General features: G+C 57.7%; 1 protein-coding gene across 1 annotated transcript; it reads left to right on the forward strand.

Moving 5' to 3' along the window:
• Nucleotides 1-208: 208 nt before the first annotated feature.
• Nucleotides 209-20447, forward strand: MMD2 (monocyte to macrophage differentiation associated 2). The gene is made up of 8 exons (XM_015585179.1): nucleotides 209-274; nucleotides 7799-7836; nucleotides 11815-11896; nucleotides 12437-12597; nucleotides 13238-13312; nucleotides 16891-16992; nucleotides 17732-17801; nucleotides 20209-20447. Exons 1-8 carry the CDS (start codon nucleotides 209-211, stop codon nucleotides 20410-20412), a joined length of 798 nt encoding a protein of 265 aa, XP_015440665.1. The 3' UTR covers nucleotides 20413-20447.
• The last annotated feature ends 2273 nt before the right edge of the window (nucleotides 20448-22720 follow it).

Consider the following 22720-nt stretch of genomic DNA (forward strand, 5'->3'; position numbering starts at 1 on the left):
GGGAAACAGAAATTATCATGTGACTTTGGACTGGACAGGTGCGCATCCCAAGGCACAGCCATTCTCTTCTGGGCGTCTGCCCTGGAGAAGCTGTGCACCGGTGCGCCAGGGGGAGTGGACAAGGACCTTCTCGGTGGCATCGCTCGCGGTCAGCAAGACCGAGGCGACCCAGACGCCCGGCGTTGGCGGAGTGGTGTGTGTTCGCATCATGGAGCCGCATCCCACAGACGGCAACGTGGGTGCAGCCCATAGACGTGTTGAGCGGGAGCAACATGTAAGAGAAAGTGCGATTCCAATCACGTGACACCCCAAAACAGGCGACCCCCTGTTGTGTTTAGGAGTGCAGAGGAAGGCGGGTGAAAAGCCAGATGATGGTTACTGCAAAATCAGGTCAGTGGTTACTTCTCAGGGAGGGAGGGAAGAAGGCAGGATCGGGAAGGGGACACGGGTGCTCTGGATTCTGGCCATGTTCTCATTCTCGCCGTGGGAAGGAAAACAAGCTGGGTTCTACGTGTCCCAGAAGATCGCACAGTCTCACCTTCCCTGGGGGAGACCTACTCACATGGCCACGCCTCCCAGCAAAGGAGGCTGGGAAGAGTAGTCCAGCCGGCCGGCCGTGTTCCCCGCTGCGTCCTCCATGCCCGGAACAGCTCCTGGCATCTGTGTAGGGACCAGACAAAATCCGTTGAATGAATACTGGCTGTGTGACTTTGGATAAGCGAATTAACCTCTGAAGACGTCGGTCCCCTCTCTTGCTGAATGCAATGTCGCTTTCAACAGGTCTTGTAAAACAACGTTACGGTTACAAACGCAGGACGTGCTCCTCGGAGAACGCTTTTTAAATCATGGGAAGTGGGTATAAAAATGCAAGAAACGATCACCACCATCTCGAGGTCATCACGGTAAACATGTTGGTTTGTTTTCTTCCAGTCTTTTTTCTATACTCTGCAGCCAGCCGTTTGTCCTAATTTTTAATATTTGACCTGCTGTCGTCTCGTCTCCCTAATCTTTTCGTCATTATTCGCGACCTCAGTTTACTGTGCACCAATTTTCTATTCGATCACCGTACCCTGCGCTTACTTTATCTCCCAGATTTCACTTCTGTAAACAGTGCGGTGGGGACATTTCTGCGGCGAGGTGCCGGCGTTCAGGAGAACACTCTGTGTGGACACACGCCCGATCCTTTGTCAGCTCTGGCCATTGGCCAAGTCCCGTGGGTCACGAGGGCCATGTGCTGCTTGCCGACTGCCCAGGTTACAATGACCAGGTCCGCGGGCTCCCACCGGGGCGGCCCCCACAGCGCAGTCTTGTTGTGAGGCCCGGAGTTGCTTGTCAGGTCACACAGAGGTTGGGTCCCAGCATGTCCCGCGTGGGCGGTGGCCTTGGGAAGTGGCAGGGGCTTGGTGCTTCTGCTTTGATTCTACCCTCCTCCTTGCTGGATTCTCTGGGGCAAGCGACTTACCCACCAGGCCTTGCTTGCTTCCTTGTGAATGAGGCTAATGTGGGGGTGGTGATGCTCGAGGTGGCCATGGTAGGCCTTCTGTCGAATTAGGTCCGGTCCCACTCCCTCATGTCCCTTCAAATCCACTTAGAACCAGTCCTAGACCAGCCACGGCGCTTAAATTCTGAAGGTTATGGGTTCATAAACAGTTTTTGTTCTTATGGCGATTAAGACAGTGCATGCGAAGCATTTGGCGCTGCCGTACGGTCAGTGCTCTGGAGCGGTTAGTTATGTCATAGCTGTTGCTTACAGCCTGTCTCTCTCCAGAGAGGACTCGACCAGTTTGTAAAAAGGAAGCTTCTTAAGATGCACGGGACCATCAGGGAGCTGAAAGTCGGCTTTCTCCGACTTCAGGAGGCCCGCGTGGAGGGAGGGGTGCTGGGGAGGTGGGGTTTGTGGGAGCTGGGCTACTGCGGGCCAGGCTGGCACAGCACTTCATGGAGTTGGGGACATGAGCCCAAAACACTTTCCACATGTTGGGGAGATGAGCCCAAAACACTTTCCACACGTCGGGGAGATGAGCCCAAAGCACTTTCCACACGTCGGGGAGATGAGCCCAAAGCACTTTCCACACGTTGTCTCAGCTCATTGCTGGCAGGCCAGCGAGCAGGGACGGTCTTGTCCTCGTGGGGTTTGCTCAGGGTTGTAGAGCTAACGGTGGGGTTCGCACCTGGGTGTGCATGGACTCTGCTCTTCTGCCAACCACATGACCATGGGGACAACGGTAATCGTCATTACCCAGTCGCAGAGTGTCACCCCACCCGATCGCGTGCCACGCGCCGCTCCGAACCGGACGCGGAGGTTGGAACTCTGCGTCCTCCCGCCGCCCGCGCCTTACAGGGACTGGCAGGGCTGGCAGAGCGTGCCATCTGTGCCTCAGCCCCGTCCCTTCATCCGCGGGGAGGCCAGGCCCGCCCCGCCCCGGACGCTCGCGGCCCATGTGCCATACGTCCTACTATTTAATGTTAAAAATCACGCCGACGACCTTTTCAACAAGATGGGCTCTGTCCTCCTTTCCGACAAAGATACTTCCATAGTGACGAAACGGAACAAACAGTAGCACGGTGGCCGTTTTAGGATTGAGGGCTGACCAGTGTCAGAAACGGCCGAGTTTATTTTTACACGTGTCTCGGCATCTGTTGCTGGGCCAGCGGCAATGCTCGGGTGAGAAATAAAATACAGACGTACGTAATAGATCAATTATGATGTATATAATACGATTTGTTATTTTCTTAATTTTATCGCAGCAAAATTACTAACTATGTGGTTTATATTCAAGGTTTTCACTTACATGCGGGTTCTGTTAATAGTAATAATCGAACGAAATGGAATTTAAAAGCTTGTCCCTTAGTCACACTCCCCACGTGTCAAGAGCTCAGCAGCCACGTACAGCCGGCGGCTACTGTACGGGTCAAGGCAAACACATAACATTTCCATCGTGGCAGGAATTTCTCTTAAAGAGCACTAATCTAAATAATTAAAATGAAAAATATAATTTAAAAAAATCCCACGAACGTAAATTAAAACACATATAAAAAATTGGGAAAAAATATTTTTATTTTAAATTAGCCAAAAATTTCTATTAAATGTAAAAAGTTAAGATGAATTAAGTACAAAATTTAAAGTTAAAAAAGAGAAAAAAAGAAAAAAATTTAAAGTCAAAAAGTATTTAAGCAAAGCCGAAATACTTTAGTTTTGTTTATTCATGTATTTTTGCAAATGTGATTGAGTCTTACTTTGCAAAAATGAAAGCATTCGCATCTGGAGTTTCCAGTCCACCTGGTCGCCAGTGTAAAGAATCCTGCCGTGTGGACGTTAAGTCTGGCTCTGCACAAACACGGGCGTCGTGACATCCCTCGGTGTTTCTCAGCCGCGTGGCACAGGGATGGCTGAGCTCACGAAGTCTGAGCGCGGGCAGGGGCTGGCTCGCCGTGACTAAGGGAAGTCGCTTCTCAAGCAGCAGGGCACCCGAAACTCATTGTGGAATCTAGAATTTAGTGCTGTGAGGGCTCTGTGGGAGCTGGGTTTGCCTTGGCGCCACCCCACACTTTGGCTGTGTGATCCCGAGTGTGTTACATGGTCTCTCTGTGCCTTGGTTTTCTCTCTAGCAAAATGAGAAATAATAGTAAGTCGTACTAACCTCGGTGATTGACTCTCTGAGCCTCAGTTTCCTAGTCTGTACAATGGACCGTTTGGAAGAGGGCGAGTGTTTGGCCCAGAGCCTGGCACACGCTGAGTGCTCCAGCGGTGTATTGTCCATCGCGGCCCCTCTGAAGGTGCCCTTGAACCGGTTCCCTAGCGTCCCTGGGTGCCGGGTCCTCCATAGCTGCATGAGGGATGGGCCAGGTGCACACACTCACAGAGCGTGGGACGTGTCCCTCTGGCCTGCAGGGGTCTGGGTGGCCACAGAATGGACAGTGAAGAACATAGAACGAAGCAGAGTCATGCAGACCCCCTGTCCTTAAGACGTCACCAAGAGAAAGACTCGTCTTGGGACTAAGTACCTGCCCCGCTTTTCGGGAAGCTCTGTCGTGCGGGCGGGCCTCCCCCAACAGCCGGCAAGAGCCTGCACGCCAAGGGCGAGCTGGGAGGAGTCTGTGGCTTTGATTTTGGTAACTACTGCATTGGTCGAAGTCAAAAGGGAAAGAGGTTGGGGCTGTGCCGAGCGTGTTGTTTGATTGACCACAAAGAGGACAGACAAGCAACACCCGGTCCCTCACTAGGGACACTTGGTGGCACTACGTGTAAATCTGCATTCCACTAGTCCATCGATTCGGCCGGTAATCGCCGAGCGCCTGTGACGCGTCGGGCACTGTCCTGGGTGCTGGGGGTACGTGCTCTGGCCTCACGGAGCCCGCGCTCTGCTGTGAGAAACAGACGACAAGCAGGTGACTGTGATAGAACTTCAGGTGGTGACGTGGCCAGGTGAGGGGCTGAGGTGCAGGGATAGGTGAAACGGGAAATTTGGCTTTCCTCACGGGGTGGTTCGGAGGGCAATGTAAAGAAACGCATATGAACCGCATGCCGCGGGTGCCAGTTAAGTGACGGGCTGATGCAGCACCGGCCCGCGCCCTTGTCTCCCGACTCTCGGGGTGCCCGGGGAGCTGTCCTGCAGCTCCGGCAGGCCTCCGCTTGTCGCCCGCCCGCACTGCAAACCTGCGCTGACAGACGAGCAGGAGAAACGGGAAGCGAGGTCGACCCAGGAGCCGCAGGGCAGAAACACACCTTCAGATTCGCCCGGACGCAGTCACCGTTCCGGGTTTGTCCCAGGTCCCCGTAGTGGAGCAGGGCAGAGCACGGGAGGTCCTGGATCTTTGTTTGCCATCCCTCAGCCAGACCGTGAGCCCCTTGGAGTAGGGGTGCTCTGGGGGCTGTTCAAACCCTCTGTGTCCCCTGCGGGGGGGCCCGCATGGTCGGCATGTGGCAGGCATGCCCGACTTGTCCACTGGGTGGGCACCCACTGTTGGTTAGTGGGTTCATTGATTCATTCAGAAACTTTATTGAGAGCCAGGATCTGGGGTGCAAACCTGGATCTTTTGCGGAGCTTGCCTCCTGCCCTCCAGAAGCTTCAAGTTTAGGGGAGGGCTCAGTCTGCCAACGGCCCCGTGCGATCAAGCGCACAATTGAGATATCGACTAATGTGCTGGAAACGCGGGTGTGGCTCCTGCTTGCGTGCCCCGGGGAGGCGGGGTTTGGAGGTGAACTGGGGGCTCTCAGCTACAAGGAACAGAAGGCTCCTCGCGAACTGTCGAACTGTCGTAAAGGAAAAAGAGAAGAGGAGGTTGGAGGAGGAGAAAAGAGAGAAGGAAGAAGCGTTGCCGGCCTTCAGGAGCGGGAAGTCGGTGGGTCTGGGCGCAGCTGGGTCCAGGATCTCGGACAGGACCGGCTGTCTCCCTCCTTCTCCGGGTGCTGCTCCCTCTGGTGCTCCGCTGTCTGGACCACTCACGGTCCTCATGACGAGGTTCCTTCCCTGCAGCATCGCCTGGAATTGGTTTCCCCTGTCCTGCCTTGCATTACATGCCCCTTTCAGAGCTGTCACCGGGCCAGGTCTAGGTCACAGCGCCCCCTTTTGGAGGTTGGGGATTGGGAGTCAGGCATGGCTTGGGGTGGAGATGGGGTGTAGCTCCACCTGAACTGGATGGAGAGAGGAGGGAAGGTGGGTGCTGTCATAAGACCGAGTGGCAGTAGATGCTGGAGGAGCCAGCGCCCCCCTCAGAGGGCTGGGGAAGCCCTGGGGAGGGCGAGGCACTTGGGTGGGTAATTCAGGGCAGATAGTTCTTTAGGGAGGCTGGAGGGGGGCTGTGTGGGAGAGGGAAGGGTGGTCCGGGAAGAGGGCAGAGCATGGCAGGGCCGCCTGGGAGAGAGTCGGGGAGGCCGGGCCGTGGGCAGGATGCTGGCTCTGGTCCCTTTGTAATCTCTGGGTGCAAAAATTGTAGAGGTGGGAGCCTCACCCCCAGGGTTTCTGGCTTGGAACGTCGGGCTTCCTGTGAGCCCTCTTACCTGTCAGCTTCCGGCGAGGCAGGGAGGCTGGGGGTGGTCCCTGCTTTAGAGAGGTGGTCGCTCACTGTCACAGTGGGAAGCGCTCCCCAGGGGCTGCGGCACGCGCACACCGCAGGGCCACCCTCCCCATGGCCCGCCACGTGCAGTGTCCAGGCCGGCGTCCTCGACTACGGGCCGTGCCCGCGTTCCCCAGGCCGGGCATCGGGCTCAGCCCCCGCGCTCCCACCCCTTGTCCAGTTTCCCCTTCCTGTCTCTGGCCCGCTCTACCCTGGGATTCGGATCTCACAGCCCTTCTGAGGTGGCACCAGCCCAAGGACTGTTTTTCTTCCCACTCTGTTTCCCAAAGACTGAGCCAAGATGCTGTCTGCCTCTCAGGAGCCGCGAATTCATGAATGGACACAAAGGGTGCCCGAGGCCAAGCTGGGGGCAGGGGTGGGGGGAGGCCCGAGCCTGGGGCCGGCTCGGCCCTGGGCTGTCCTCGCCTCTGCGAGACGGACAGACAGACCCCTTTTGTCTCCCAGACAAACCTCTTTAGTCCTCTGTGCTGGGGATTCAGAGCTGCCAATGCCAGGTACCAGCCCAGCCCCGAAGGGGCCGCCTCGCAGCTTTCCTGGGCCCAGGCTTGTTTAGGGGAGAAGGCCGCTTCTCTCGGGGGGCTCCGGACCCACCCGCCCCAGGCCGGAAGGAGAGGGAGAAGCCGCAGCTCTGCGGCTGGGCCTGGCCGCTCCACATCGAAGGAGGAACAGCAGCTGGGTGCGCTCAGGGAGGGAGGCCCAGGTGGTGGGGACAGGGGCGGATGGGGGGTCAGCAGGTTTGGGCTGTGTGTAGTGACCGCAGGGCAGTGGTCTGAAAGCGCCCTGCACCCCCAGACCCAGCCAGGCAGCACCCGAGGCAGTGTGCATTCCCCCACCGCTCGCGAGCTCAGCGTGCGTGTGGAACCGGCATTCGGACCAGGATGCCCGCATCGCCCGTGTTTGGGGACCTCCTCGCATCCTCTCTGGTCTCCGCCCCCACACCCGGGGGCAGCCGCTGTGCTGGCTGTGACGCGCGAAGCCCCCGCTGCTGGGTCTCCAAGTTCCTCTGTGCGCAATCCAGTCGCTCGCACCGTCATCCGGTGCTGTGTCCGGGCAGCGCCCGGACTTCGGGCGGCGGTCACCTTCCCTCGTTCTCGTCGCCGTCTGGTGCCCACGGCCTGGATAGTCCACAGCGTATTCTCGTTCTGCGGGAGTGGGCACCTGGGGCTTCCCAGAACTCCCTTGGGGACCAGCCCCTCCAGTCCCCTCCCCCAACTCAGACGAGGCAGGTTCGAGAATGTCTCGATAATTGATTTTGAAGGCAGACTTTCGTATTTAACGTGCCTTGCTTGATGAGATGTTTAAAAACATTACTAAAGTGTAAGTGAACATTGCGGTCAATGAAGCAACACAGAAATAGAAAGAAAAAAATAATATTCCCCCCCTCTTCCCCCAGTCTCGCCTCTGGAGCTTCTTTCCGCTTTTCCGAGTCAGCTGACTAAACTTGTGTGGCCTTGGGCGAGCCGCGTGTCCTGGCGGGGTTCACCCCTGCCTCAGGAGGCTGCCGGCTCCAGAAACTCGGAAGGGTTTAAAAGGCTGGACTGTCCCTAACTTGTCATCTCAAGGTGTAGATTTTCCAAGGTGAGAGGGACTGACAAAGTCAGGGTCCAGGGGGACGGGGTGTGGGCAGCCCTTGGCCGGGGCTACGCTGACCGCCGGCCGAGGAGGTGGTGACCTCAGGAGCTGGGGTAGAGCTCTGGCTCTCCCCTCCTTTTGCCTCCAGAAGGACGAGCTGTGCTCCACCCTGGAGAGGATGCCCAGGTACGTTATACTATGGTGTGAAAGACAGCTGGCAGGACCTTTCCCATCAGAACCACGGACAGGGCCACCCAGGCCGGGCGGGCGCTGGAAAGCTTCCTAGTTTGTGGCTTCGCTTCACTGGATCCCTGGGTAGGACGATGGACACAGTCTCAGCCCCGGTCAGTGTGCGGCTTCGTCGTGAGGCTCAGAGAGGAGGAGGGCGGTGAACTCTCAAGCCAGGATAGCTTCCTGCTGCCTGCCCCGTGCCCACGGCAGGAGTTCCAAATCCGTCACCACACCGCGTCCTTTGCGACGCAGAGGTCCAGCAGCCTCCACCGCCCGATCGATAGACTTGCCGTGTGAGCCGAACCCCATTGGCTGCCCCCCGCTGAGCCCGGCGCCTGTGGCAAACCACACCCTACTGTGTGGATGGACCACGTTTTGCCGATTCATCCCTCTATTTCCCAGGCCATTCTTAACGTCCGACCAAGACTGAGGAGCACTGGCCTAACCTCCTGTAGCCTCGTCTTCGAGTCGGAATAATAACATCTACTTTGCAAGGATGCCGTGGGGTCCAAATGGGACGTCCATGTGAGGTTCCCGGAGGGGCCACGCTCCAGTAAGAACAGTGCCTGGACTCTCGGGAGTTCTCCAGGACTCGGTGGAAAGAATGCCCGCCCTTCGAGTGTTGGGTGTGTCGGGCACCCTCGTGTGGGCTGTTGAGTCCTATTATTTCATGGTAGCTGCAGGCTGGGTGATGAGATCTCCCTCTCTGCAGAAGGAAGCCGCAGCCCAGAGACGTTACGCAATTTCCCGTCGGTCACACAGCAGCTAAGTGACCTTGCAAGGACTTTTCACCCAGCCTTGCCTTTCGCCAAAGCCCCTGCCCTTCCAGTTTTGGAGGGAATTCGCCCTTCTGTCCTTGTCTCTCTGCCACCATATGGCTCCGGATCCTGGCTGAGTTTGGGAGCCCTCCCCGTGGAGCCGCCCTCCCACCGCCATCAAATGCCGTGGCCACATGGTCATCTAAGAAGCAAAGGCTGGCCGCAGGCTGGGGCTTCTGTCCTCCGGGGGGAGGTAGAAAAGTCCATTGCTTCCTGTAGTTTATCTGCTAATAATGTCAACTCATGTAGGAGACATTTCCCACAATCTCGAAGGCTGCTTATTGGACTGCCAGCTCTGTTCTGGAACATTCTAAATTTTATCCGTGCATTTCGGCTGTTAAAAATGACTCCATTGTGCCCTGGCTGGGGAATGGATAAGCAAGCTGTTATACGTCCACGCACTGGAGCATCCTAACAGCAAAGGGAAGAGACCAGCAACCCAGCACGGACGAATCTCGCACGCAGCGTGCCGAGCGAAAGAAGCCCGCACAGAGAAAAGCCAACAAAAACGAGAGAGTGGAAGGGTTGAGAATAATTGCCAAGATGAGTAATGTCACATTTAGGAAGGTCCGTTTTCTTCTTGCATAAAACAAGTTTGTGTTCGATGCATTTCGAATGGAAAGTAAGAAACTACGGCATTCAACACAGTCTCTTTTCACCTAAGAATGCGCTTGGACTTTATACAATACATTCTCTTTAGACTTTGAAAAAAGGCTTAGGACGACTGTATAACTCCATTTTCTCTGTGACATTCTGGAAAAGGCAAAACTGTAGGGACAGAGAACAGGCTGGGGAGAGGGACGGGGACCAAGAGTACATTTTGGGGGGGACGATGGATCTGCTATTCATCATGATCGTGGTGATGGTGACACGATTCTCTATAACTGTAATAAAACTGTATAGTAAAAAAAGGAATGAAATTTTACTGTATGTAAATGAAAATAAAAATGAAAACGTCAATTAAACAGTCGATGCCCCGTCGTCTTTAAATGCCTGCCTAGAGGTTTACGAAGAAAGGACTTGGGCCACAAGGAGTTAAAGAGAAGTTCTTGGTTCTTGGGGGCGGTGGGAACTTGATTTCTTGGGCGTCTGCCCCTGGCGCCGGGCCCCGAATCCAGACCTCGCTTTCTCTCGCCGGCCTTTGTCTGTCCTGGACATTCAATAGCTGCCACTGCTCTGGCGAGAGACAAGGAGAGTTTTGTAGAGCCCAGAAATAAATGAATAACTGCCCATCCTGGGTCGCCATGGCAACCGTGACATCACCCTCGAGCCCCGCGTGGCTGGCACCATGGGTGGCTTAGGGTGTTCGTTAAAGGGGCAGAGGGAGAGAGGGCGGTCAGGCTGTGCCTGGCAGCCACAGAAGGTTCTGGTCGGAGCCTGGGTTCCCACCCCGGAGAAGGAAGGGCCTTAGCTGCATCCCAGCCCAGCTGCAGGGGCGTAAATCGGCACAGCCCCCTCAGGGTGTTTTGGGGCAGAATCTGTCAAAATCAACCCTGAGTGTACCTACGTTGGTGTCTCTAGAGCTGTGGTAGCAAATGACCACACACACTTGGTGGCTTAAAACCGCAGAAGTTTATCCTCTCGCAGTCTGGAGGCCGGAAGTCCAAGATGAAGGCGTGGGCAGGTCTGGCCGCGTCCACGGGCTCAGACTGACCATCTGCTCTCTCCTGGCTTCTGGTGGCTGCCGGCGGTCTTTGGCGTCCCTCGGCTTGCGGACGTGTCACTCCGAGATCCGCCTTCGTCCTCACATGGCCTTCTTCCCTCTGCGTCTCCCTTCTTACCAGGACCCCAGTCGTACTGGATGAGGGCCCCCTACACCCTGCAGTGTGACCTCATGTTCACGCATTCCATATGCCGCAATGACTCTGGCGCCACACAAGGTCACGCGCTCAGGTTCTGGGGGCTCGGACTCCAACACAGGAATTTTTGGAGGGCACAGTCCACCCCACAACACTGTTTTTGTTGTCATTATGCATTACTTTATAAGCCAGTCTTGGCTGTTGATGACTTCCTCCCGGGCCACGTGTGAAGAAGGCGGGCTGACGGGCTGGTTGTTCTGTGCTTCCTTGGGGTCCCCGCTTCTAGGGGAGGGTCCTCCATCCTGTCCATGACTGTAAGCCCAGCGTTTAATCTGCCCGTGCACGGGGGCTCAGATCCTGCGGGAGCCGGCGTGCTGACGTCAGCACTCCCTCCGCACCCCGAGAGCACTGCCACCCCCCAGCACCTGGCAGGGGCCCACAGACATTCCCCGGAGGGTACAGAAACTGTCAGCTCCACTGCGTGCATGGACCCAACCCACAGAGGGTGCCCGGGGAGTGCTCCGCGCCCTGCTGCACCACGCCCTGGCTTCCCGTCGTCGAAGGTCTTTCTAGTAATAACTGGAACCTCGGGGGGAACGTTTTTGGTGTTTCCGAGGAGTTTCACCCCATCTGGCGGATGATGATTCTTGGCGAACTGCCCACCCGCCTGATTCTGAGCCAGTGTGGTCCAGCCCGTTGGCCCGAGAGCCGGGCGTGTGCCGATCTCACCCACTCCCTGCCCAGCCGGGCTCACCCTCCTCGCCTGACTCAAACACCCCTGCACAGAGTCCCGAACCACCCGGAGGTGTCCCCTCCTCACCTCCAAGACCAGCCCTGGTGATCGACACAGAGGGATGTGTGCCGTGTGAGCCTATAGATAGAAGGTTCAAGAACTTCTAACCTATGACGACGGTGACGATGAGGATGGGGGAAGGGGCGTCAGGGCACTCTCCGGCGGTGGGAGGTGAGCTCTGGCTTGTCCTGGGTGATGGTCATGTGGCTGTGTCTGAATGTAAAAGTTTGTCAAGCTGTACCCTTGGGGAGCTGCGCTGTGTGTCAGGGATGTGTAAAGAAAATTAAAAATAGGAAATGAAGAGGATGCTGCACCCTGATATTTAGCAAAATTCTGGGACAAACACCATGCTGGGGATGAGGCACAAAGTATCGGAAGTCCAGACCAATGTAATAGAGAGAAGGAGGAAGGGAGGGAGGCAGGGAGGCAGGGGGGACCCCGCCCTTCCACCTGTAGGGCTGAGGTCTTCGGGCCTCCTGGGATTCTGCGACCGAGTTTTCAGGACCCGTGCTCCTTGTTTCAGGTTCATGAACCACCGAGTCCCCGCCCACAAGAGGTACCAGCCCACAGAGTACGAACATGCCGCCAACTGTGCTACCCACGCTGTGAGTTGACTCCCGGGGGGCTGAATGCTGAGAGAGGACCTTCCAGGTTGGGGTAGGGGGGCAGTCTCTTCGTCCTTGGAGAGATTCAGCGTCCTGACCACAGGTCCCCACTGACCCCATTCCTCAAGTCCTGCGTGGCCCTCGGGGGAGCGAGCGGGATCTCGAGGGAAGGCCACTGGGTACATGGGCCGAGGATGCCCCTCTGCCGTGGGGAGTTCCTAGAGCTCTCAGGGGAGACGATGGGTACACCACGGCTTGAGAGCGAGGGGTCTTCTGGGTAGAAATCCATTAAAATGAAATAAAGTTGAGACTTTCGTCCTCAGTGGCACATGTCACAGTGCAGGTGCTCAGGAGCCTTGTGGCTCCCAAGCTGGACAGTGCAGGTCCAGCCCGGCTGTGGCGGGCAGTTCTGTTGGGCCGGGCGGGTCTGGGGAAAAGCAGGCCGGTGTGCGTGGAGGGGGCTCCTGGGCTCTGTACTGCCCTGGACCCCAGGCCAGAGGCCGGCCCTGGAGCACCTGTGTGTCCCCTCCCTGCTTCCAGCTCTGGATCATTCCCAGCATCCTTGGCAGCTCCAACCTCTACTTCCTGTCGGATGACGACTGGGAGACCATCTCGGCCTGGATCTACGGCCTCGGCCTCTGTGGGCTGTTCGTGGTGTCCACCGTGTTCCACACCATCTCCTGGAAGAAGAGCCACCTCAGGTACCTGCCCAGTCCCCGGGAGGGGTGCGCGTTGGGCAGGGGACGGGGGGTGGCCCACTGTGGGCCGAGGGAGGCAGGATGTGGAGTTTGCCTCGGGGATGCCGGCTCACGTCATGGAGCACTTCCCGTCCGGCCCTGGGCTGAGTGCTAACTCAATCCTCCCTCGCAGAGCCCCGTGACACCTGCCGACATCGTCCCTGTCTTCAGACGAGGGGACTGAGGGGAAGAGACTTGTCCAGGGTCACGGTCCCTGAGCGGGAGGGCTGGGATTCGAACCCAGGCCCCTGGCTCTGGAGCCTGGACCGAACCACAGTACCAGAACCCAGAGCACCTGCAGGGAGCATAGTTAGTCGTCTTGGCATGTTTTTTTTAAGCCACCGAATTCTTTCATCATTTGAAAAGTCCGGTGTATACAATAGAAATGCAGAGGAGAGGAGAGGGGGTCCTCAGTGGACCCCCGAGGCGTCTCCATTCAACCCCAGGGTGGGCGGGAGGCTGGTTTGAAAACCATGGCCCTGGCCCTCACCGACGGGAGGCCTGGGGTGGTGTCTGGATGGAGGCGGGCGCGCCCCGTCCTGGGCCCTCCCCAGCTGTGGGAAAGCCCGGGGCTGCGGGGCCCTGACCCGCCCTCTGCGCCCAGGACGGTGGAGCACTCGCTGCACATGTTCGACCGCATGGTGATCTACTTCTTCATAGCGGCCTCCTACGCGCCCTGGTGAGTACCGCGCCGGCGCCGGGAAGGGCCCGGCCGGCTCCCTCCCTCTCCCTCGTTCGCGTGGCTTGTCGTGTGTGGCTGGCTAGCACGCTGACGCCGACGGGGCACGACATGGCGGGGTGAAAGACGCCCCCCACCCGTTCTCCCGCCCCGAAGCGACTGAGCAGCATCGCCCGTGTCCTTCCAGAGTCATTTTCCACGTGGGAGAGGACACGCGCGAGTGTGAACGCGTATCTGCGAGCTCTCTCTCTATGGGTGTGCACAGGTGCAAACCCGTGTGCTCACACCGTCTATTTAGAAGTGCGTGTTCACACGTCTACTTTCTCCCACGGTTCATGCGGCAGGAAGGCCGCGCACCCACTGCCGTGCGGTCGGCTTCCATTCTCACAGCAATGCGTGAGCTCTCTCTCCGCGGGTGTGAACGTGTATCTATGTGAGCTCTCTCTCCGCGGGTGTGAACGCGTATCTGTGTGAACTCTCTCTCTACGGGTGTGAACGCGTATCTGTGTGAGCTCTCTCTCCGCGGGTGTGAACGCGTATCTGTGTGAGCTCTCTCTCTGCGGGTGTGAAGGCGTATCTGTGTGAACTCTCTCTCTGCGGGTGTGTGCAGGCGCAAACCCGCGTGCTCACACCGTCTATTTAGAAGTGCGTGTTCACGCGTCTACTTTCTCCCACGGTTCACGCGGCAGGAAGGCCACGCGTCTACTGCCGTGCGGTCGGCTTCCATTCTCACAGCAATGCGGCCGGGAGATCTTCCCGCGTTTGCACGTCGATGAGACGCCGATGAAGTCCCGCTATTTTTTACAGCAGCACGGTGTTCCCAGCCGCCCTGTGTCTAGGGCTATTTATGACGTTGGGACACTCCATTCCTTGGCTGTCATAAGTAACACCGCAGTGAATAGCCTGGTTTGTGTATCCTTTAGCTCACGCGTGTGTGGATCTGTGGGCTTGAATCTGATGAAATTGATAAGAGGCGACTTAGACCTACAGAAACAGCAGCTTCGGAGAGTTGAGTCTGATCTTTGCGGGATAAACTCCGAGACTTACTCAGACTTCTCGGTGGCGGGGAGTGGGCCTTCATAATTTCGCGGACTATTGCCAGGTCACCCTCCACAGTTTGTAGCACAGTTTAAACTCCCACAGTTCTGGAATAAAGAGACCCTCAGCCTCAGGTCACATGCTGAAAGCCTGGGGAGCCCGCAGGATGGTTCTGCTCGCCTTTGCTGACTGTGTCCTGCATGGCTGGGCGGTGCCGGGTGCTGTTGGTGGACGAGGGTCTATGACAGGACCATGACGGCACAGTGAGATGGTCCTGTGTGCGCGCAGACATGGGAGCTCAGAAGAGGCACTGCCTTGGCGTGGGGGCCTCAGGAGGGCTGCCTGGAGGAGGTGTACTGCTCTGAGATTGGGCGGGGGGCACAGAAAGGTTTGGTGATCCATTTTCTCCTAGGGAATTCCTATTTTTGGCTGTCCTGTCTTAAATGGGGCCTTCTCTTTCATCGTTTCGGCTAACAAAGGGGTTTTGCCGTATGCATGGGGGTGATCACTCCACATGTCGATGGGGGTGTACCGTTTCCGGCGAGCACGTGCGGGCATGAACGCACCTCTCGGCAGCGCGTCACACGGCACCCAGATGGAGGGACAGAGCCCCTCGTCCCTGCAGTCACCAGGCCCGGGGGAAACCACGGCCCTGAAGTCTGTCTTCACGTGACGGTTTTGCCTGACCTTGAACTTCTTAGTGATGGAGCGGTGGTTCTTTTGGGTCTGGTGAGGCTCACGGAGTCCTGCTGCAGGGTGCTGGACAGCGTCCTGGGGGCCTGCCCCTCAGGCACCCATGCTGCTGTGACAGGCGTCTGCGTGGTCTCCAGGTGTGCGGTTACTATGGACGCCTGGGCCTCTGGCATTCTGGCACAGGCGGGAGGTTGCTGGGGCTACGCTTAGGAGCGGATGGCGTTTGACTCTGAAGGGTGGCTGCCTTGGTTGCCGGGGGCCACGGAGGAGGCTGGTGCAAGGACCGAGGAGCGAAACCGTGGTGGCCTGGACTGGGTGGTGACCGTGGAGGTCGAGAGGAGAGGATAAATGGAAAAGATATTTACAGGAAACAAAGTGGACTGTGACTGACTGGAGGTGGGGGGGAGAGACAAGGGCCAGATGGCAGGTCCCAGGGAGTCAGTGACTGTGGGGGTGCTGGGGAGTCACCTGCTGCTGTCCACCTGGGGGCGTCGCCAGACCCTGTTCTGCTGGGCTTCGGGAGGGGGCAAGGCTTGCTGGTCTTCTGTGTGGTTCAGGTCGTGAGATGCCAGGTGGGCATATGGAGACTTCTAGAATAAACGCAGGTCCTGGGTGAGGGGTGCAGCTTGAGCGGGTAGGTGGGAGGCCAGTGGAGTGTGCCGAGAGCAGGAGAGAAGCTGGAGGCCACGGAAGGGGCACGTTCCCCCCGACCCCCGAGTTGGCCCCCAGCCTGTCAGGAGCTAGGTGACCTCAGGTTTCTTCTTGGATGTCGACGAGAAGAGTCAAGGTAAGTTTTGTGCTCAGCCGCAGTAATGCTCCGTGACGTAGATTCGAGAGTCAGCTCGGACTGTCCTCCCCTCTGCCGATCGAATGCCTGGGCTTCTTTCCTTTATCCCTGGCTGGGGCTGACCGAGCAGCGGCTCCGTGCGGCTCCGCCCCATCCTCTGCTGGTGTCTGAGGCTGCGGCCGCAAACACGGGCAGGGCCCTCTCTCCTACGGGGCCTGACGGTCCCACAGGGACACAGGCGTTGACCGTGCCAATGCTGACACGGGGAAGCGAGCCACAGTTGTGGCCGTGAGGGAGGGACGTGATGCCGAGGCGGGGAGCCGTGGCTGGCTCGAGAGGTGCTCAGGAGGGAGAATCCGCAGAACTCGGGGGTCGACTGGATGCGGGGGACGAGGATGGCGTGGCGGCTAGCTTCCTGGTGGGACGCCCGGGTGCACGGTGCAGAGGGACATAAACGAGAGGTGGTGGGTGGTTTTTCTTTGTATCGCTTGGTTTTTCAGCTCTTTTCTGGAGGGTCGGGGTGAGCGAGGGGGGACGTGAATGACTCCCAAGCCCCCATCCCCGCCTCGATCAGAAAAAACCATTTTTCTGTATGTGTTTATTTACATTTTTGACGGATCGGGCTTACGTCTAAGCTCCCTGCTTAAAATCTTGACTCGAAGGAGGCGCGTGCTGCGGTCCGTGGGTGAGGGGCTCTGGCGCACGACCGCACGGCGTCTCCCTGGCTGGACGCTGGGTCCCCGGATGCGTGCGGGTTGGAGCCGGTGGGTTCCGCCCCCTCCCAGCCTCCCCCCGTTCAGGCTCCTGGCACTGTCGGATGGCCTTTCCCGTCACGCTGGGACGTTGTCGGTTTGCTAATTTAATTTTCCTCTAGTCATTGCGTATCATGTCAGGTTTTCTTTCTGTCTTTCCACGTGTCTTCTCACGAGAGCTCAGGTCCCACGTGTGCAGCCACAGAGGACGGGGCTTCTCTGGGGTCGGATTCCCGTGACGGGCCAGCCGTGCAGGGCGAGGTCCCAGGGGGCCCCCGTCAGGCTGTGCCCCCGGCTCTCTCTCCCAGGCTGAACCTTCGCGAGCTGGGCCCCTGGGCGTCCCACATGCGCTGGCTGGTCTGGGTCATGGCCTCGGTCGGCACCGTCTACGTCTTCTTCTTCCACGAGCGGTAAGCAGGGCTGGGGGCTCTGTCGGGCGGGGTGCCCCTCAGTGCCGCAGCCGGGCCTCCTCTTCCCTGCCCCCGGGGACGTGAGACCCCAGAAGCGGGAGGGCAGCGCCCTGCCTGGCGTCCCAGTGCTGAGGTGCAGGGATGGCCACCAGGTCCACAGCACAGGGTCAGTCTGGAGAATTTTTGAAAAGGACCTTGTGGGTTCCGAGACATGCTGAACTTTTCATGTGAACTTGAACTTGAACTTGTTACCTGCCCTGCCTAAGCTGTGTTAGCTGGTGAGGGGAGAGGCTCTGTGCGTCTGGCCTGATGAGTGACAGGATGGGGATTATCGAGAGGGGAGGGAAACGGGGCTGTAGAAGGACACGCTCTCGGCACCTCCAGGGAGGCAGGAGATGTCGGCCGATGCAACCACTCAGGTCCACGGAGAGTGGCCGCAGGGCCCCGTGGGCAAAGGTGCTGGGGTCAAACCCTGACGTCTGCCCTGGGCCTGCACTCGGGGAGTGCCTGGACGCACCCCGCACTCTGCATTTGCAACCCTCAAATGTCACTTGCGGAAACCGAGTCTCAGAGAGAGAAAGAGACCTGTCCAAGGCCACCCGGCCCTGCCGGCCCCCGCGTGGGGTGTAGCGGGGTGACGCGTGAGCCCAGGTGTGCTCTCACCCTTCCTGTCAGGGTGTCTTCTCATGCCCAGAACGGGGAGCTCTCCGGAGGCCAAGGTGGCTTGTCTTCCTGCCAGGTACAAGCTTGTGGAGCTGCTGTGCTACGTCGTCATGGGCTTCTTCCCCGCCCTGGTCATCCTTTCCATGGTAAGTCCCACCCGCCCGGCGTGGGGCCTCGCCTCCAGCTGGAGAGGACCCAGGCTGTCCCCCGAGATTGTGAAGTCGAGCCTTCTCCTCTGAGAGCAGAGGAAACTGAGGCACGGCATGTCAGCGTGACTCCCCCAAATAGGCAGTAGACCCTGAGGGCCTCTTCTGGCTGAGCCTCAGTTGCCCTGTCTGTCAGCTGGACACAGGAAGCTCAGCCTGTCCGCTACCTCCCCAGGCCAGAGAGCGGCATTATTTTTAAGTTATTATTATTGGCAGATGTTCACATTTTATGTATTCACATCTAACTGGTTTTCTTTCTTCTTTTTTTCTTTTTTAATTTTATGGCTTTCGCTTTAACTATTATGGCTATTCCAAGCTCATGTAAATATTTATCTATCTTTCCTCCCGTTCCTTTTGTGGTTTAACTTCTCATTTTAAACGCTTTATCCCCACCGCAGTTTCTCTCATATATGGTGATTCCTCCCCAAATGATCGGCCAGTTATTTCATTTATCTACCATTTAAAGATGCTCATTTCATCACGTGTCGAATTCACATATACACATGGGTCTGTTTCTGGGATTTCACTTCTGTTTTATCGACCGGCCAGTTTTTATACTCGTACCAAACCGTTTTACCGATCGTAGCTTTCATCGCATTTTAATCGTCGGCAATAAAATCGTGTCCCATTCGGTTTTCTTGCTCAGCGTTTTTCCTATGATCCGTATTCATTTTTACAGGTCGCCTTTTTCCCCAAGTTTATTTTTGTTTTAAATATGTATTTTAAGTTACACCTATTAAATTATATAATCTCCATCAAATTACATATTATACGTTTAAATACATATTTGTACTTACATATAGTAAATGTACATTTAAACACATACTCACCGCGAACGGTAAGTCCCGTCCGGAAGTGGACGGCAGAGACGCGGTCCCCTCCCGCTTCCTCCAGGCCGCAGCCACCGTTAACTGTTGGCCGTGGGCCTTTCCCATGTTCTCATTTGCATGGAGTCTCTGTGGATATGCAGACACACGGACTTGTCGGTTTTTCTTTTCTGAAAATGAGATGACACTGCATGTGCCCTTCTGCCACATGCTTTTTTCACTTCGCACGATGTCGTAGGTGACTGTCCCTCAAGGCGATTCCTGCCTCTGAGGCCGTCGTGAAGGTGGCCCTAGAGGACTGGAGTGAGGCCCTTAGTACAGTGCCCGGCACATCGGAAGTGCTAACAAGTGCTGGGTATTGTGCATTTTATTATCAAGTAATTAATATTTGAGTAGCAGACACTACACGGGGGTGTGGACGGAGCCCCGTCAGCCCAGCGAGCGGGAGATGAAGCTGCAGGATGCGGGGGGGCGGGGGGCGCCGTCTCCACTGGCTACCTCCCACGCATCTGTGCACGTGGTGGATTGTGCGTGCAGAGGCAGCTCCTGGAGGACACCGCAGAGCACTGTCACCTGTAGGACTGGGCCGGGGAGACAGAGGGACAGCATGGCGGGTTCTCCTTACTTTTCGCCCCCTCTCATCCCGCCTGAGTCCCTTGGACAATGACTCCACGTTAAGGGCAGTCATCTCCGAGGGCTAGGACCACGAACTTTTCCCTTACTCCTTTTTGTTGGTTTTCTCTGAAGTGTTTTGCCACGCGCATGTTTGACTGTTCAAGCCTGGTGATAAAATATGCGTAACTTTATGATCTTAACCATTTTAAGCACGTGCGCATTGTCGTGCAGCCACCGCCACCACCATCTCCGGAACGTTCTCATCTTCCCAAACTGAAACTCCGCCCTCATCAAACACTGACTCCCCGCCCCCTCCCCCGCCCCCGCCCCCAGGTAACTTCTATTCTACCTCGTCTCCATGAATTTAGCGACTCTAGGGGACCTCGTAGAAGTGGAATCAGACAGTATTTGTCCTTTTGTGTCCTTATTTCACTCGGCACAATGTCCTCCAGGTCCATCCAGGTAACAGCACATGTCAGAGCTTCCGTCCTGTTAATCCTGAGTAGTATTCCATCGTATGCGATAACACAAATGACATTCTGTTCACCCATCTGTCCCTCCACCCGCCGCTGGACACTTGGGTGGCTGCTTCCGCCTCTGGGCCGTTGTGAATAGCACTGCCTCAAACCTGGGTTTACGAGTACTCGCCCGAGTCCCTGCTGTCCCTTCTTTTGGGTGTAGACCCAGAAGTGTTGCTTTTTAGACAAGATAAAAACGCTATAAAAGATTCTTTGAGATTGTGATAGAAACGCGTCACACGGAGAGAACCGGTGACCTCACGGCGTTGACACCCCTCCCGGGAGTTTGGGTCTTTTCGATTTGGGTGGGTGGGGGCGATGGCCGGGTGCTCGTGACGTTGCTGGCCGCTCCTCTGACCTGTGCCCCTCCCTTGCCCTTGCCGACAGCCCGACACCAAGGGCGTCTGGGAGCTGGTGACCGGAGGCGCCTTCTACTGCGTTGGCACCGTGTTCTTCAAGAGCGACGGGAGGATCCCCTTCGCCCACGCCATCTGGCACCTGTTTGTGGCGTTTGGCGCCGGCACCCACTACTATGCCATCTGGAGGTACCTCTATCTGCCCGGCACCCTGCAGGCCAGGGTGTCCAAGTGAGGCGGCCCAGACTGGCGACACTTGGGCTTCTGCAGACGTGATCCCGGAGCACAGCGCCCAGGCCTGCCTGCTCTCGCACCGGCGGAGCCTTCGCCGGGTCCCAGGTTACTTCTGGTGACAGCTGGACCGTCCCCTTGGGTCCCAGATGAGAAAGGATGCGTTTCGTCATTGTTGCAGAGGCGACGTTAACCCTGTAATGCGTTTCTGTTGTAGACAAGTGTTTCCTAATGCAGCCGACGTCCACGTCTTCAGAGCAGGGAGCGTACGTCTTCCGGGCGAAGTGGACACGACGGGCCAAGTGTGTTTCCTAGGGTCCTGAGAAACTGGACAAGGGGTCTGGTGAACTGTTCCCACCGGGCGGCCAGGGCCGCCTCTGCTACCGAAGCCCTGGCTGGGAGATGGTCCCCTGTCCAGGGAAAGTCGCCAGCTCATAGGGCGGGAATGGCGAGGATACGAGACCATGCAGACATCGCCACTCAAGTGCAGCGTGGGCGGCATCAGCCTTCTCCAGCCGGTGCTCTGGGCAGCCACGGGCAAGTGGCTCGATGCTCAGGCCGGCACCCCTTTGCCTCTCCTGCTGTGTGCCCTGCGGTAGGCACGTGGCCAGGCCAGTTAAATGTCCCCATGTGAGGGAGCATGCCTGTCTTCGCTCCCTCTCCCTTGCCCCTTTTGGGGAAGCTCCTGGAGTGGGCAGGGCAGGGGCATTGCGGGGGCATTGCGGGGACACCAGGTGCACACTCTGAGCAGTGCCTGGCCGGCCGTGCAGGTCTTCAGCGCAGAGGGCAGGGTGGCCAGGGATGGGGAAGCTACAGCTCAGCCATTTCTTCTCATGCCGAAAAATCCAGAGAAATTCTGAGCCATTCGTTGGAGGGGCGAGCAGCTCCTGGGGACATACTAACCTGCTCCAGATACGGGTTTTCATGATGCCAACATGCAGATTCTCGCTCGGTGCCGATTGGTGGCACTGGGGGCTCCTTGGCTGTGTCCCAGAGGGGAGGCCTGGCTCGTTTGAGAGGGACCTGGGCATAGCGTTTGCGATACCCCGACCCCTGAAGCCCCTGGTGGCCCAGCGACAAGGCGTCTGGGGCCGGACCTCCGTCCCTCCCGGGGCTGGGCCAGCTCCAGGATCTGACCTGGAATCTCAGATCCTCCGGATCAAGGCTCTGTCTTAAGTGGGGTGAGCCCGGTCTGTGGCTCCCAGCCAGAGTCAGTGGGCGAGACGGGGTGCCGGATGCTTGGTTCTGGTACATTCCGGGATATTTCAGGGCTCTGGTTCCTGAACCCTGTGTGTTCCGCACGGGTTCTGCAGGCGGGGCCTGAGCGAGCAGGTGCTGGGGGATGGGTTTCGTCCTCTTGCTCGTGTGTATACGCACGTGTGTGTGCATATGTGTGTGTGCGCGCGCGTGTGCGTGCACATACGTGTGTGCGCGCGCGTGTGCGTGTGTGTGCGTGTGTGTGCGTGCGTGTGTATGCGCGTGTGTGTGTCTACACCAGCACTCCCGAGAAGCTCCTTCATTCCATATACCTGCCCTACAGAGCTCACCAAGTATTTCCCATCCGTAGGGGTCAGGCGTAGAGGTGGGGACAGTGTTGGGGGAAGGGACACTGTCACTTGACCTGAGGCCCGAGGTCTGAGGGGGTGGGGTGTGGGTCCCAGAATGCTGTTTAGGTGACCTCCAGGAGCATGGCACCATGTTAGTCTGGGACGGGAGACCCGCCATCAGGTGCAGATGGGGACCGAAGCCCTGTTCCAGGGCCAGTGCTGAGCGCTCGGGACACTGACCTGGGACTTCTCTGGTGGCACCTGTGGAGCTCCTTGCGCCTGCTCCTCTGGGTACCCGATCTTGCATTTTCCCCATGACAGCTGCCCCGTGTGTCCCCGCACCTTGTGAGGAAGTGCTGGCTCAGCCCCTCATCCACCCGGCTCGCTCCTACTCACCCTTCCAAGCCCCGGCAAGGAACATTCTAGGCTGCATGCGAGGCGTGCGGGGTGGAGGGGGCACAGCACTGGACATTCAGACTCCAGTTCCGTTTCCTGTCCATCCTTGGGGCCGTCACGTGCCAGGATGACCCAGCAAAGTGGCCATCATGCCCTGAGGAGCCGGGGGGCAGTCGGCAGCAGACTGGCCTGTTAGACATTCTGGCACCTGGGCACTGCTGAGTTGGGCCAGCAGTGCTGGGCAGGGCGAGGGGTGGGAGCGGGTGACAGGTCCGGGATGAAGGCTCATTGAGCCGTCTTCACTGTACCCGTCTGCAAACGCTGATGTGTGGTGAACGTTTCCCCGAGGCTCTGCCCAGTTCTGCATCT

The sequence above is a fragment of the Pteropus alecto genome, unplaced genomic scaffold (assembly GCF_000325575.1).
Source record: "Pteropus alecto unplaced genomic scaffold, ASM32557v1 scaffold40, whole genome shotgun sequence".
In the NCBI taxonomy this organism is placed as follows: domain Eukaryota; kingdom Metazoa; phylum Chordata; class Mammalia; order Chiroptera; family Pteropodidae; genus Pteropus; species Pteropus alecto.

Excerpts from the sequence above, each read along its gene's own strand:
- MMD2 (XM_015585179.1), top strand. The coding sequence starts at position 209 with ATGGAGCCGCATCCCACAGACGGCAACGTGGGTGCAGCCCATAGACGT. Across the intron at positions 275-7,798 it reads GTGTTGAGCGGGAGCAACAT|AAGGACGAGCTGTGCTCCAC; the intron begins GTAAGAGAAAGT and ends TTTTGCCTCCAG. Across the intron at positions 7,837-11,814 it reads ACCCTGGAGAGGATGCCCAG|GTTCATGAACCACCGAGTCC; the intron begins GTACGTTATACT and ends TCCTTGTTTCAG.